Below are 16,408 nucleotides of genomic sequence, written 5' to 3'. Positions count from 1 at the left end.
TAACCCTAATTTCTGCCAGAAACCCTAACTGCTGAAACCCTAATTTTGGAAACCCTAACCTTAAAACCTGCAAACCCTAATTTTGGAAACCCTAACCCTAAAACATGCAAACCCTAATTCTAGAAACCCTAAGAAGAACAAGCAACAGAAGAAGAAGTCCTACCAATTTATGGCGACCCCGTCCGATGGGGCCCCAAGTGACATAAAGGCATTAAAAATAAAGTAGAACACACTCAAAAGACTTTGCACATCAAAATATGATGATGTGGCACCTGTACGGACGTCTCGAAATTCGCGGCGGATTTTTAGGGAATCCCAAAATTTTAGGAAAGTGATTTTTTGGGGTTAGCTTTTCATATTTGATGCTTTTAGGTTTTGGGCTTTTAAATATGAGCCTTGGGGGCCCTCTCTGGCACTTTTTAGCGCGCAGATTGCAGAGCAGGTGCTCCCCAGCTGTTGTACTTTGCGAATCAGCATTAATATAAAGAAATACCGATAGGGGCGCCAAGGTTTGGGGCCAATACTCTCTGGGGTGGAATTCCGCCACTCCGTGTCGCGTGTCGTCTCTCTCTCTCTTTCAGTTCGGTTGTTATTGAAGTGCTAAAAGTTTGTTCAGTCTGTTCTTTTCTATTGGCACGTGGTGCCCGTCTTGTGACAGTGGTATCAGAGCATCCGGCGTGTGCTTTTCTGAAAGCATACCGGTCCTACAAAAGAGAGGACAAAGCTATTGGAATTTTATTTGAGGCATCTTCGTCCTCAAACCCGGACTTAGTAGCCACTCCCACCCTTACTTCATCGCGCATCGGGCACGCTCCCGTCTTCACCGCTCATGTCTTACAGGGCATAAGCCATTAAGATCAGTTGCAAAAGAAGGATCCCAGATTTGTTTCGAGTCACTGTTTTTCTCAGAAGCAGTGCCATGCAGATGTTGATGTCTATAGCTACCAAGCCGCACGCTTCCAAGGACTTGGCAAGCTTGCAAGAAAATTTTTGCCCGAAAAGAGCAAACTGATTGTCCCTCGGAAATTTTCGAGCTAACTTGAGTTGTTTTGCAGATATGCTGTAATCGCGGACAATTACTCTCTTTCAAGAAGGGGAGATGTAACTAACTGCTGACGTGTCAAAGCCTAAAGAATGGAGCCAACTTACAGATGATGTGGCTGCTCGGGAGCAGAAACCCTAACCCTAATTTCTACCAGAAATCCTAACTATTGAAACCCTAATTCTGTAAACCCTAACCTTAAAACCTGCAAACCCTAATTTTGAAAACCCTAACCCTAAAACCTGCAAACCCTAAGAAGAACAAGCAACAAAAGAAGAAGTCCTACCAACTTATGGGGACCCCGTCCGATGGGGCCCCAAGTGACATAAAGGCATTAAAATAAAGCAGAACACACTCAAAAGACTTTGCACATCAAAATATGATGATGTGGCACCTATACGGACGTCCCGGAATTCGTGGAGGAATTTTACGAAAATCCCGAAATTTTAGGAAAGTGATTTTTTGGGGTCAGCTTTTCATATTTGATGCTTTTAGGCTTTGGGCCTTTAAATATGAGCCTTGGGGGCCCTCTCTAGCACGTTTTAGCGCGCAGATTGCATAGCTGGTGCTCTTCGACTGTTGTACTTTGCGAATCAGCAGTAATATAAAGAAATACCGAAAGGGGCGCCAAGGTTTGGGGCGAATACTCTCTAGGGTGGAATTCCGCCACTCCGTGTCGCATGTCGTCTCTCTCTCTTTCAGTTCAGTTGTTACTTAAGTGCTAAAAGTTTGTTCAGTCTGTTCTTTTCTATTGGCACGTGGTGCCCATCTTGTGACAGAAAATCTACATCTACTGTAGGGTTGAAAACTGATGATCTTTGGGCTGAATCTGCTACTCCTTTAGGGCTGAAACTGATGGTCTTTCATTGCTGAAAATTGCCAAGGCTGAAAGCTGTAAAGGCTAAAAACTATAAATGCCAGAATCTCCAAAAACGCTATGGGTGCAATCTGGAAACGCTAGGTGCTGGGAGTGTGTGGGCGATAATCCTCCTGATGGAAAACGCGAGGCTGATGCTGATCTGGTGATGAAAACGCTAGGTGTTGGCTCTGCTCCAAAAACGCTAGGTCTCTTGGGGAGGGTTGTGCTGAGAAGGTGCCTGTTGAGCGTGGAGCTCCTGCTGCCTCTTCTGCCAATTAGTGCTAGTCTAGGTTTGCTTATATACAAACTTAGTAAATTTGTCCTACCTAGTTTCCAACAAAAGTTGCTTAAAAATAATAAGTGAAAAATGTCAAAAATAGGGAAAATAGGTCTATGCACTGTAAAAATGCTCTTGATGGGTTTTGATGGAAATCAGATGATCATGCTGTGTGCAACCAGAGGATATGCATCTAATCTAAGTGTCTGGACATGCACGGTCTGCGAACAGACTCACAAAAGTGCCAGATCACTTCCTATTCTAGACTGACTTGACTGAACTGAACCCTAGTCATGCTGTAGCTTGTCCACGGACACACAGGGTTGGATGTGTCACGTGACATCCCCTCCTTTTCAAAGTGAGGTACTGGTACCGAACTGTATGGCGTCGAGGGAGATCGCCAATAGCATCCGGAATCCTGGAAGGGACTCTTCGCCAGCCCACTCCGATGTGTGGGTCGTCTCCTTTTCAAAGTGAGGTACTGGTACCGAACTGTATGGCGTCGAGGGAGATCACCAATAGCATCCGGAATCTTGGAAGGGACTCTTCGTCGGCCCACTCCGATGTGTGGGTCGTGCGGTACTTGAACTTCATAAAGGTCTGCAATGCTTGCTTCTTTGGGCTGCGCCGAAAGCGACACAAAGTCTTCCGTGGCTCCTTTGATGCTTCAACTTCGTCTAGTGTTCTGCTTCTTTCTTCTTCAAGAAACCCCATGGCTGAAAATTCCTGAAACCATTTCCAACACAAAACCATGAACATACCTATTCCATGTTAAGTGACTGGAAAAAATCGTGTCGTCCTAATAGACTGTGCATGCAATGTAGATGAACAAAGAGACGGAGTGCCAAACCGTCCACCACACACACGCAAACAATGAGATCGAACCTTTCTCTTATGATCTAAATCAATCAACTATGGCAATTCACTACGGAAATGCCCATGCTTCATGCTCATACTTTCATGTGCTCTTTCTGATACAATGTCATGCCAAGGGAGAGACATGGAATGTGACTTCCGTGAATGCATACCTTTCAGATTTTCATGAACTATCCGCATACATCCGTGCTCATTCATGAGCGAAACGTGCTCAACGTACAAGATGTCATGCCCAGGAAAAGGGATCACATAAAGACGCTGACTAAAATACAGGAAACGATCACGAATCAAACACTCGAACAATGCGTGCGTATCAATCATGCGAACACATAATGCTTCCTGTGAGGGTTCTTTGGACCTAGGCTCGAGAGCCAAGATCGATTCTTCCTGAGGGGTTTCTTTGGACTTAGGCTCAAGAGCCAAGATCAATCCTTCGTGATTGATCGAATCTGCAACGAGGTTAGCTTCGCTAGAAAAAGCATCAACTAACACATCATCTTCTTGTGAACAATCACATCCTTTTCATGCAACTCATCATGCTTGTGAGAAATCACATCTTGATCATGCAAATCATCATGCTCATCATTGTCATTCAAATCATCATGCTTATCATAATCATGCAAATCCTGTGTGTCATGCTTGGGAGAAGAAGAGACTCAGAGAGTCTCCGTTCCCCAAATCTCTTGCATCTGTGCCTAAACTTGAGAAAACAGTCGCCAGAACTCTTTGTTGTGTCGGTCGCTCTGTTCTTGTCTTGCTTTGGTTGCCTTTCTTTCTGCTTCCCTTTTTGCGTTTCTTTCTACATGTCTGCGATCCATTTCTGCTTTTCTTTCTTTTCATTCACGATCAAATTCTGCCATTCTTTCTGCTTGTCTTGCTTCGCGTTCTAACTTCCTTTCGATAAACATCTGGTCCAAAGCCTCCATAGGAGTTAGTGCAATCCTTGACGTAGATGGGGAAGGGGGAGGGTCGGAAAAACCTCCTGGTGGGGAAAATTCTTCTTCGCCTCTCTCATGCTCATCACTTCTAAGCGAAGTATCCATTCCACTTTGAGTGATGACCATTCTGAAGTCGTGGGTTCCTGTGGGTTCTTGTGGTCTTGGGTTCTTAAGTTCACGAGGAACTTGGGTTCTTGGGGGTCTTGGGTTCTTGGGTTCTTGAGGGTCTTGAGGTTTTCCTTTCGCTTGCAATCTGTGTTTGAGAAGGATCTTCTCTTCACCCGAGTTCTACTCTTTTCCGCAAGCGCACCCCTTGGCGGCCTTGCGCTCACACCAAGGTTGCTTTTTCCCACCTCACGTCGATTAGCCAGCCGCTCAGTGCACAGTCCGCTCTGAAGGAGTGAAAAGAGGCACAAGGGGAGGCTGGACAAGCACTTCTTTCTTTGGATTCCTGTCACTCTTCAAAAACACGATTAGGAATCGACACGTCCAAGCGAACTTGGGTTCGTGTGACCGCAACAAGCAAAAAATTCTTGTGATTCTTGTGGTTCTTTCCTTGAGTGATACAGAACTCTGCCAAAGCTCTGATACCAATGTAAGGTGCAGCAGAATGAATGTTTGAACTTTGCTCAAGATGAGTGCTCCGAACTGTGCTCAAGGTTCCTTTTTGTTCTTATGGAAGGGAGAGCCTTCCGTTCTTAATGAGAGAATGCTATGATCACAACAAAGTGAGTGGACACTGCGTGCAAGTGTATGAGTCTGAGAGATAGAGAGAGAAGAGAGATATGACACCAGAGACGTTGTAAAACCCTCCTCCGAAGGCCCCACTCTCGCTAACCCACTCTCGTCGGCGAGAGTGGTCTACTTATGATTGCACAAACTCGTACAATGGGAATGCATGTGACTGATGCAAGTCTAGGCTATGTCGACTATAACGACGGGGATGGCGACACCGACGTAAGGGTTGAAATCTGCAATCTTTTATCTGCTGCCCAAAAACGCTATGGGCTGAAATCCGCTGTTGCCAAAAACGCTATGGAAAACGCTGATTTTGCTGGTCTTTAGGGCTGAAAATCTGCATCTATTGTAGGGCTGAAAAGTGATGATCTTTGGGCTGAATTTGCTACTCCTTTAGGGCTGAAACTAATGGTCTTTCATTGCTGAAAATCGCCAAGGGTGAAAGTTGTAAAGGCTGAAAATTGCAAACGCTAGAATCTCCAAAAACTCTAGGGATGCAATCTAGAAACGCTAGGTGCTGGGAGTGTGTGGGCGATAATCCTCCTGATGGAAAATGCCAGGCTGATGCTGATCTGGTGATGAAAACGCTAGGTGTTGGCTCTACTCCAAAAACGCTAGGTCTGTTGGTGGGGGGTTGTGCTGAGAAGATGCCTGTTGAGCGTGGAGCTCTTGCTGCCTCTTCTGCCAATTAGTGCTAGTCTAGGTTTGCTTATATACAAACTTAGTAAATTTGTCCTACCTAGTTTCCAACAAAAGTCATCTAAAAATAATAAGTGAAAAATGTCAAAAATAGGGAAAATAGATCTATGCACTGTAAAAATGCTCTTGATGGGTTCTGATGGAACTCAGATGATCATGCTGTGTGCAACGAGAGGATATGCATCTAATCTAAGTGTCTGGACATGCACGGTCTGCGAACAGACTCACAAAAGTGCCAGATCACTTCCTATTCTAGACTGACTTGACCGAACTGAACCCTAGTCATGTTGTAGCTTGTCCACGGACACATAGGGTTGGATGTATCACATGACAAGCCTTCAGAGTCTTACATGATTTCTTATCCAGCCGCTCCTCTCACCGACTACTAAAGTCCTCGTCTCACTGTGTCTATTCTTGGGCATCAATTCTTAGACGTCTAGTGGATGGTGGATCTGGGATAAATCTGATGCCAAAGTTTACTATGTTGGCTTTAGGTCTGCAGCCTGCCCGCCTTGCTTCATTCATTGTTACATTGGCGGACCAGAGGACAGTCTATCCAGTGGGCATAGTAGATCAGGTGCCTGTGAAGGTACAAGACTTCACATTTAGCTTGGATTTTGTGGTGGTCAGTCTTCCCCAGGTGGAGGGAGGATTTCCTTTGCTTATTGGTAGACCATGGTTGCGGCATACTAAAGCACTTCATGATTGGAGAAACAACGCCATGTGGATACATACGCCTGGCTCCCCCATGCAACCAATTCGACTCGAAGGAGGTATCATCCCACCTGACGGGTTTGACGAAGACCTGCTGCATTGGTTGGAAGCTACCACATCGATGTCGTGCTATGTGGTCTCTATTCAAGCCTCACCTGTGCCTGTGACACTCTCTCCCCCAGCTCCTCAGGCCGACACTAGTGTCCCAAGCCCTACAACAGAAAGTGTGTCAGTCAAAGAAGCAAGTGTGTTTGTCCCTGATGACCATGATTCAAGTGTTCCTCTGATGGAAGCCGTCGGCCTTGGTGAACCTATAACACATCACCGAAGGGGGAAGAAATCTCCTCTGCATGAGCTCGCAAATGTTTCACCTCTTCCTCTAACAACTCCTGGGTCTGACGTCGCGCCCACTCAAAAGCACTCTGCTATGTCTGTGTCTGAAGACTTACCCTTCGAGGAGCTTCCACCAGGATGGCTACAAGAGGAATATGCAGAGTTTCCAATCGATAAAACACAAGTCCATGATGTCTCGAAGCTCCAAGAGGCAGCTCACTTTTCATCTTCTGAAGCACCCTCTCCAACTACACCTCCTGACCCGGTCAAAGAAGTCAACCTGGGGGAAGGTGGACAGTCAATTAAATTTGACACGTGAGGAAATTTTGAGTACGAGAAAATGAACTGCTCGCTCGCTGCTGCTGCTCGCACCCCCACCCCCTGTCGCCATCGCCGCCCCCCCCCCCCCCCCCCCCCTTGCGTAGCCCCCCTGCCTACCCTCTCGCGTGCAGCATCCCTGCCCGCCCCCTGCGCGGTCTCCCAACCCGCTGCCACACCCGCTGTCTGTCCGTCGCCTACCTGCTGCCTTTCGCCAGCCACACCCGCTACCCACCCCTTCCCCGCTGCCCGTCGCCAGACCCCCTCTTTCTGCTTGTCCCATTGCCCGCCCGCTGTCCCCCGCCGCAATCGTGTCCGCCTGCCGCGCCCGCCTTCCTGCATTTTACCTTTAGCCATTGCCCCTCCCGCTCCATTTTATTTTCATTCCTGCTTGTCGGGCCTCGCCAACATCCTTGACGTGCTCGGTCCCGCAGGAGTTTCCCTCTTCATCGACGTTTCTCCGCCTTTTCTTCACAGCAGCAGACACAGATGGAGGCTCATGCTCCGCCACAGAGGAACTCCAATGAAGTCCCCTCGCCCGACCCCGTTGAGCCCACCATAGGTCGAAGCGTTTTGTGATGCTTCCATTACAGTGTGGCAATAAGAAAAAGGAAGCAAAGCAACATTTCCTCAAATTCAAGGATCAAGGGACACATGAAGAAGCTTCGGTGGACGAGGAATTTTTCACCAACTATTCAGATTTGCTAGCCTCATACAAGGAGGCCATGCAGATCGAAACTTGTACCTCGTGTTAACGAGGAGGGGATGTCACGTGCACATGGCTCTGTGTGCCACGTGGACATGCTTCATTGACTTCCAGAGCCAGTTTTTCCCTTCTTCCTCGATAGGAGTGTGTAGAATCCTAGGAAGATTAGTAATGGCAATTTTGTGAGCCTGCTCGCAAGACATGCATGTTCGGACGTGTCCATTAGATTAGGTTTTCCAGTTTTGGAACCTGACAGATGTTATTACACTACGGAGGGGATCTAGCATGACGTGCCTGTAGTTCTAGGTTAGAGGAATCCAACGAGCCATTCCCCGCGTCGATCGGATTCCCGGGTTGGCAGATGTGCGAGAGTTTCACCCAAACTCAACCCCCTGGCCTAACTTTTTAATAAATCAATTTAATGATTTATTTGTTGGGTGTGGTGGACGGATTGCCCAACCTAAGCTTAAATAAATTCATAAGCCCAATTCGTGGCCTATAAAGGGACCAAGAGGGCGAGCATTCTCAGCAGATTGCAGAGCGGTAGCTGATAAGCAAGGTAGTCCTTCGGTGTATACTCCTCCCTCTCTTGGAACTGCAAGCTTGGGACCATGCGCCTTGAGCATCGGAAAATAGCAACCAATTGTATACCGGTTGTTGCATGCGGGGTGCGCCAACGAGGGGGATAGTCTCGCGAAGATTAGTCTGCAACATTCCTTGACCAAAAGTGGAAATCCTTGCTACACAGATGACCACTCCTGAGAAGATCACGTTTAGTAAGTATGACGGTAAGATGGATGTTATGGTCATTTATTCTTGTTTGCATCAATATACATCCTTTTTTGCGGTTGTTAAAGAGTCTGATGATAACAAAGTTCTCTTGGCTTCCATGCATCTCACGAGTGATGCCATCACTTGGAAGGATGAGTGGATGGAAAAGAAGGAGGCGGCCCACAAGACAGCCCATTCCGAGTCTCTCCTGGTTCCCCCTCTCGAGCTTAGTTGGGAGGAGTTCGAGGAGGATCTAAAGACTCTCTTCTTACCTCCACAGTACTTGAAGCAATTAAAAGAGGATTTTAGGGCTTTGTCTCAACAAGGTAAACCTGTGATGTCGTATGCTAATTGTGTGTTTGAGTTAGGTGGACAATTGCGGAAATCGGATGAGGAAAGGTTGGAGGCTTTTCTCTTTGGATTGGACTACTCGATCAAGTTTGATGTGGAAGCCGGTGATCCGAAGACATTGCAAGAAGCTATACGCTTGTCTCAAGTCCAAGAGATGAAGCACAATGGTAACTCTTTGTCTCATGACACTTGTCTAAGGACAAGAATATTAATGGGAATGGTAACAATAAATAGAACTCTTCCAATTCTTCTTCTCAATCTAATTCTCCATCTCAATCTCAGGCAAAGAGCGATAAATCTAAGGATAAGGTAAAGGAAAATTTGATAAACCTCAACTCACACCTGATGAAAAGATTGCTCAAGGAGTTTTAGGCAGTCAATTAAGTGAGGAAGAACAAGCATTGTATACAAAGGAACATAGGTGTTTTCATTGTCACGTAGTAGGTCACATGAAAAAGGAACGTCATAAGAAAGAATCTAAAAAGAAAAACTCTACTACGTCACCTTCTGACTCTACCCCTCCAGTGAATGCTATGAGTGTGGTTGAGCAAGAAGCTAAGCAGGAGAAGACTTTCAAAGAGGATTAACTCATCAAATGTTATGGACATGTGAACGGTCAAAGGGTCATTGTATAGTTTGATTTTGGAAGTTCTCATGATGTCATAAGTGAATCTCTTGTGAAACGTGCACGTCTTCAGACTTCTCCCATCCCCACCCTCCCGATTTTGGGGTTTTCTAAAGGCATGGACGCTTCGATCTCTCAAGAAGTTAATGATGTCAAATTGGTCATTCAACAGACTCAATTTACCTGTCGTTTTGTAGTCTCTAAACTTGGAGGATGTGATATCATTTTGGGCATTAAGTGGTTTTGCAGGTTCAAGCCCGTTATCGATTGGGAGAAGCTCACATTTTGCATCAAAGATAATTTGTCGCAGCCCGTCCTCGTTCGAGGCGAGAGCGGTATTCCCCCTCTCCCTCTCATCTCACATTCAGGAAAACAGAGAGCTACGTCGAGGATCCCAAGAGGCGGTCGTCTATGTCAACCCCACATCAAGGAATTTGGGTATTTCTGAAAGGTATAGTGAAGAGTTTCTGAAGGTCAATTCCGTGCTTTCCTGGGATCATCACTCCTCTACACACCCTCCCAATCGACCTATAGACATTGTCTCTAATTAATTGCATGACGCAGAACACGTAGGAGGCTTCGCTGTCCCAAGGTACGGTCGTTTGGGTTAACAGCTCTCTTTGTTCGTAAGAAACCAACCTCATTTCAATTTTGTGTGGACTTCAGGGCACTCAAGACAAGGATTGTCAAATTCCGAAAGCCGGGACCTCACATGGCCGTTCCTTTGGAGCGTCTACAGGAAGCACAGCGAGTTTCCACAATGGACCTGACGAGTTGCCGCCACAAGGGTGAACTTCCAAGGAGCAATCCAAAAGAAGAACCATCTGAGATCATTGTGACCAAGTCGAAGCGTTTTCTAATGCTTCCATTACAGTATGGAAATAAGAAAAAGGAAGCAAAGCAACATTTCCTCATCGAGGGACACATGAAGCGGCTTGGATGGACTAGGAATTTTTCACCAACTATCCAGATTTGCTAGCCTCATACAAGGAGGCCATGCAGATTGGTACCCGTATCTCACGTTAAGGAGGAGGGGATGTCACATGCACATGGCTCTGTGTGCCACGTGGACATGCTTCATCGACTTCCAGAGCCAGTTTTCCCCTTCTTACTAGATAGGAGTGTCTAGAATCCTGGGAGGATTAGTACCGGCAATTTTGTGAGCCTGCTCACAAGACCTGCATGTCCAGACGAGTTCATTAGATTAGGTTTTTCCATTTTGGAACCCTCTTGCATAAATGGTTATACACGCGTTTTGACAAATGTTATTACACTACGGTGGGCATCTGGCATGACTTGCATGTAGTTCTAGGTTAGAGGAATCCAACGAGCCATTCTCTGCGTTGATCCGATTCCCGGATGGACAGATGTGCAACAGTTTCACCCAAAACTAAACTCCCTTCTTTCCTAACTTTTTAATTAATCATTTTAATGATTTATTTGTTGGATGTGATGGACGGATTACCCTACCTAAGCCTAAATAAATTTATAAGCCCAATTCCTGCCTATAAAGAGATTAAGAGGGCCAGCATTTTCAGTTGATTGCAGAGCGCTAGCAAGGCAACCCTTCGATGTATACTCCTCCCTCTCGTGGAATTGTAGCTTGGGACCATGCGCCTTGAGCATCGGAAAATAGCAACCAATTGTATATCGGGTGTTGCATGCAAGGTGCACCGACAAGGGGGTAGATAGTCTCCCGAAGATTAGTCTGCGACCTTCCTTGAATCGAGAACGGAAATTCTTGCATGGTCAAGACTCGTAGCGGTATGGAAACCTCCACCAATCAAGAAGGTTAGCAAGTTCCACCAATGGATCATCCTGTTAGCCCTTCTCCTACCCTCCATCTTGACACCAAGTCCCATGGATACTATGATGCGGATGATGATGGAGATAATGATGCAGTAAGAAGAGACACGTCGACAAGAGCAGGTGGGAGTGGCAGAGCGTGAGAAGCGTCGATTGGCGGCCCGAAGCCGAGGGTCGTAGGTTGGAGAGGCAACCATGCGTGATCTCATCACCACTTTGGCGGTGCAATCGGATACCCCTTTTTTTGGAGCTCGATTATGAAAATCTTGCAAAGACCATCGAGGAGGTGACCAATGCTACCTGGACGACCAATGAACCCATTCGCGAGAAGATCACGTTTAGTAAGTATGATGGTAAGATGGATGCTATGGTCATTTATTCTTGGTTGCATCAATTTACATCCTATTTTGCGGTTGTTAAAGAGTCTAATAATAACAAATTTCTCTTGGCTTCCATGCATCGCACGGGCAATGCCATCACTTGGAAGGATGAGTGGATGGAGGAGGAGGAGGAGGAGGCCCACTAGGCAGCCCATTCCGAGTCTCCTCGTTCCCCCTCCCGAGCCTAGTTGGGAGTAGTTCGAGGAGGATCTAAAGACTCGATTCTTACCTTTACAATACTTAAAGCGATTAAAAGAGGATTTTCGGGCTTTGTCTCAACAAGGTAAACCTGTGATGTCGTATGCTAACTGTGTGTCTCAGTTAGGTCGACAACTGCAGAAATCAGATATGAAACGGTTGGAGGATAGGTGTTTTCATTGTCATGTAGTAGGTCACATGAAAAAGGAATGTCCTAAGAAAGAATCTAAAAGGAAAAACTCTACTACGTCAACTTCTGACTCTACCCCTCAAGTGAATGCTATGAGTGTGGTAGAGCAAGAGGCTAAGCAGAAGTGGACTTTAGAAGAGGATGAACTCATCAAATGTTATGGCCCCCTCCCGATGTAGGGGTTTTCTTAAGGCATGGACCCCACATCAAGGAACTTGGGTATTTCTGACAGGTATAGTGAAGGGTTTCTGAAGGTCGATTGCATGCTTTCCCAAGATCATCATTCCCGTACACACCCTCCCCATCGACCTATGGACATTGTCTACAACCAATTGCATGACGCGGAGGTAAAAAACAAAAAATCAATCGGATAAAGAGAAGCCATAACCAGGTGACTTCTTGTTTAGAAGGCTTCGCCCTTCCAAGGAACATGTAGGTTAAAAAAAAAATCAATTGGATAAAGAGAAGCCATAACTAGGTGACTTCTTGTTTAGAAGGCTTCGCCCTTCCATGGTACGGTCTTTTGGGTTACCAGTTCTCTTTGTTCGTAAGAAACCAACCTGATTCAGTTTTGTGTGGATCTCAGGGCACTCAAGACAAGGATTGTCAAATTCCAGAAGCCGAGACCTCAAATGGCCGTTCCTTTGGAGTGTCTTCAGAAGGCACAACGAGTTTCCATAGTGGACCTGACGAATTGCCGCCACAAGGGTGGACTTCCAAGGAGCAATCCGAAAGAACCACCGCCGGAGATCATTGTCACTAAGTTGAAGCGTTCTTTGATACTTCCATTACAATGTGGCAATAAGAAGAAGGAAGCAAAGCAACATTTCCTCAAATTCAAGGATCGAGGGACACATGAAGCAGCTTGGGTGGACAAGGAATTTTTCACCGACTATTCGAATTTGCTAGCCTCATACAAGGAGGCAATGCAGATTGGTACCTTAAGGAAGAGGGGATGTCAATGCTTCATCGACTTCCAAAGCCATTTTTTCCTTTCTTCCTGGATAGGAGTGTGTAGAATCCTAGGAGGATTAGTGCCGGCAATTTTGTGTGCATGTTCGTAGGAGGTGCATGTCTAGACGAGTCCATTAGATTAGGTTTTCCAGTTTTGGAACCCTCTTGCATAAATGGTTGTACACGCATTTTGACAGATGTTATTCACTACGGTGGGCATTTGGCACGATGTGCATGTAGTTCTAGGTTAGCGGAATCCAACAAGCCATTCCCGGGTGGGCAGATGTGCGATAGTTTCACCCAAAACTGAACCCCCTGGCCTAATTTTTTAATAAATCAATGTAATGATTTATTTGTTGGGTGTGGTGGACGGGTTGCCCTACCTAAGCTTAAATAAACTCATAAGCCCAATTCCTGGCCTATAAAGGGACCAAGAGGGCCAGCAATTTCAGCAGATTGTAGAGCGCTAGCAGATGAGCAAGGCAGTTTAGCGTTTTTGCCAACATCAGGCCTAGCGTTCTCAGCCTACAGTCCAGCCAGCGTTTTGGGAGTAGATCAGCTAGCAATCTCAGCTTGCAGCCCTAGGGCTTTCAGCATAGCATTTTCAGTTTTCAGCCCATTCGTCGCAGAGAAGTGCGAGATCTGCTAAATGCAAGCCCGTTCCACATGCGGTCCGGTACTTCGGCAGCCTATTGAGCCTCCCCTCGGTCATTCTCTCGCCGGCATAGAGCTCCATTGCTGTCCATCATTGCCGCCATCGAGATCTCTTTCTCTCTCCCTCTATACATCTCTACCGCACTCGTATTCCCTCTCTTCAAGGAAAAGTAAAAGGAACCATCATTCAAGCTAAAAGGAATTACTAACGCAAGGAAGGAAAGAAAAGGATTTGTGGAAGTGTAAAACCTAGATCTTCATCATTCAATTCCACTACACCTGACATGCTGGGATATGGGATTTTAGCAAACTTATAGGAGGGGATGGAACTCTATCACTAGGGGCTCATTATGCAGCCCTGTATGCATTGAATTTATTATCATGGTATGCAAACGTAGCAAGCTCCATCTAGTACCATACTGGGGGTGGGGGTGTTGGACGGTGTACAATAGTAGGGGGGTGAGGAACTTCTGCATAAACATCTAGGCTCTGAGCGGAACTGGGAGAGCTTCTATTGCACTTAGTGTTAATGACTCGCTTTGGATGTGGGAGAGTAGAGTGCTAAATGGAGATAGCATGAGAAGATCTCAACCGTCTTCTCAAAGTAGGTTCAAAAGGAAATGTTGGATCTCCTAAGCTGCTCTTCAACGTATCCCCCATGTACACCTCCTTAGGGTGAGCCACCCATTGCATGTTATGGCATGACTTTTCTGACCGGATAAGAGGAGCAAGTGCAGAAAGGAGGCAGATTGAATCAAGGGACACAAGTCTGACTCCGGGCGAGCGTGACATGCGGGGGGGATTCTGGATTCCCAGGTGGCTGTCCGTATATTTTAAGACTCAATCACTATTTTCTTTGTATACCTAGGTATTGGCCGCTGTAGCTGGCATGTGGCAATGTGTAGTTTGCTGCCCTTATGAACAATGCTTGATTGGCTTCTCTTTGTGAATCACTTCACAGCTGGCCATTCTCTGGCTACCATGTGGCACTGCCAAGTTGGCTGTGTGTGTTAAGTGTGTGTATATATATTTTTCATCGCTGAGCCCAGTATACAGCATCACTGAGCAGCGGACCATTCAAAATGCAGTTTTTACTAGTAAATGTTGTTTCTTAAATTTCAGCCTAGAGCTGTTTATTTAATGTGATTGACCTCTTCTTGCAGGCAGATAGATGTTCCGCTGAGCAGCAGACTATCCAGAATCCAGTCTCAACGAAAAGTCCTGCCCAAGGTATGCGTAGTAAATTTTTAGGTTGGTTTTGGCATATTTTCTTCGAAACTGAGGGAAGAAAATCTCAAGTGATGTTGGAATGTATACAGCACGGCAGAAGGAAAATCTTCCAAAGCTGGATGATGGTGGAACTGGAGGTGGGCCTGGGCGTGGTGATGATGGCGGCGGAGGTGGAGGTGGTGGTGGTGGTGGAGGCTGGGCAGGTGGCTTTGCTCTCTGGGGATTTCTTTTGCTACTTTCTTTCATAAAAGAGAAGGAGAAAGACAAACCCTACAGGCGAGACGCCTTAACCAAGAGCAAGGTGAAGAAAATGCGTGAAGCGTATTCGTAGCAGTGCACAACTTGGTAGTTATATGATTCTGAGGTGTAGTTGGTGCAAGGTGTCCTCCTGTGGCCTCGTGTATGTGATGACTGCCCTCGGTAGTGCTTGTGAGCAATATAGCCTCCACTTGTTCTCTCCCTCCGTTGTCCAACTAAATCTTGTTGACGATTTCATAAGCGAGGCATACTATTCCATTCAATCAACCTACCTTCTCTTGGAGTTCATGAGGAAGGTAGTCTAGGTGGGTAGGTGTGCTTATGGCTTCACATGGAAATGCATGGTGCTTCACATGGGCTAGATGCCCTCTTGAGACCTTCAACGAAGTCGTGTGCAGTCATCAAGAAAGTAGTCCAAGTGGGTAGCCAGCCTCTTGGCTTCACATGGAAATGCATGGGGCTTCACATGGGCTAGATGCTCTCTTGAGACCTTCAACGAAGTCGTGTGCAGTCTTGACTGAAGTGGATTCGGCATCGGAGGCATAATTTAGGACAAGCTTCCATACCTCTACAAAGGAGTAACGTATATCGGGTTTATATCTTGGGATTTTGATTGCTAGACACCTTACTTTGATTGAGAGTCTTTGAGCAGAAGAAAAGAAATTGGCTTTGCTACTTCAATGTTTGAATTTTTCCTCATTGAGTTTTCCTACACAATATAATCTTATGCAAGGATTTAACGATCATTGCGTGTGTCTTCAAGAAGAGTTTCTATGGACTCTCACTCAAAAATGATCAGTAGCGTAAATCACACATAAATATGCTTTGAGCATGTTGGGGGAATTTGATACCGTTTGTGTATGTTTGGCTGAGCATGTTCTTATTGTGGTTAGTTTAGAGAGGTTGATGAAGGTACCAAATCTTCTCATTCTAAGAGAAGCCAAAAGAACATAACATTTCACAGAAAACGGAAACAAAAAAGTTTGATTTACTCTCTTGTTTGGCTGTTTTCAATGCTACGCCATTGTAAATGAGCTTTCATTTTCTTTAACTTTCCTTTCTAGCTTTTTAATGTCCTAGTTCTTTGTTTTTTGTCAGTTAGGGTAATGTCTTTCAACAAGGCTGTTTCGATGATGGCTTTGTACCATTATAGAATGTGTGTTGGTGAGAGAGAAGACGGGTTTATGCAGAGTAAATAAAATTATAGGGTTTAGGATTTTGGACAAAAGTAAGCTACTTGTTAAATCATTGTTGTCCATTTCTAGATTGTGTGAAGAACAGGCAGTCAAGAAGACACCTCATGCTACCTAAAACTGTTGCATGTAATAAAAATATCAAACTACTTGTAAACTCCAATTGATTTAGTTTTCAATCTTTGTCCAAAACATTCTTTTCGCTGAGTTTATCTTTTTCAACACAAATTAAAAAGGCACTGATAGAGCCCCGATCGATTAGGACAAGGATGAACAACTATTGAGCATCATTAGTATT

At 45.7% G+C, this 16,408-nt stretch overlaps 1 protein-coding gene across 1 annotated transcript in view; it reads left to right on the top strand.

Annotated features, from left to right (window-relative positions):
• LOC147428418 (uncharacterized) overlaps positions 1–15,663 on the top strand; it is a 50,502-nt gene extending 34,839 nt beyond the window's left edge. Inside the window, exons 4-5 of the mRNA XM_086496672.1 lie at positions 14,593–14,659; positions 14,749–15,663. Coding sequence (XP_086352798.1) covers positions 14,593–14,659; positions 14,749–14,990 — 309 coding nt within the window. The 3' untranslated portion in view covers positions 14,991–15,663. The remainder of the gene's footprint in view (positions 1–14,592; positions 14,660–14,748) is intronic.
• Positions 15,664–16,408: the final 745 nt, after the last annotated feature.

The sequence above is a fragment of the Adiantum capillus-veneris genome, chromosome 23 (genome assembly GCF_014529385.1).
Source record: "Adiantum capillus-veneris isolate H3 chromosome 23, ASM1452938v2, whole genome shotgun sequence".
Lineage (NCBI taxonomy): Eukaryota > Viridiplantae > Streptophyta > Polypodiopsida > Polypodiales > Pteridaceae > Adiantum > Adiantum capillus-veneris.
This window is presented reverse-complemented; position numbering and strand designations above follow the sequence as displayed.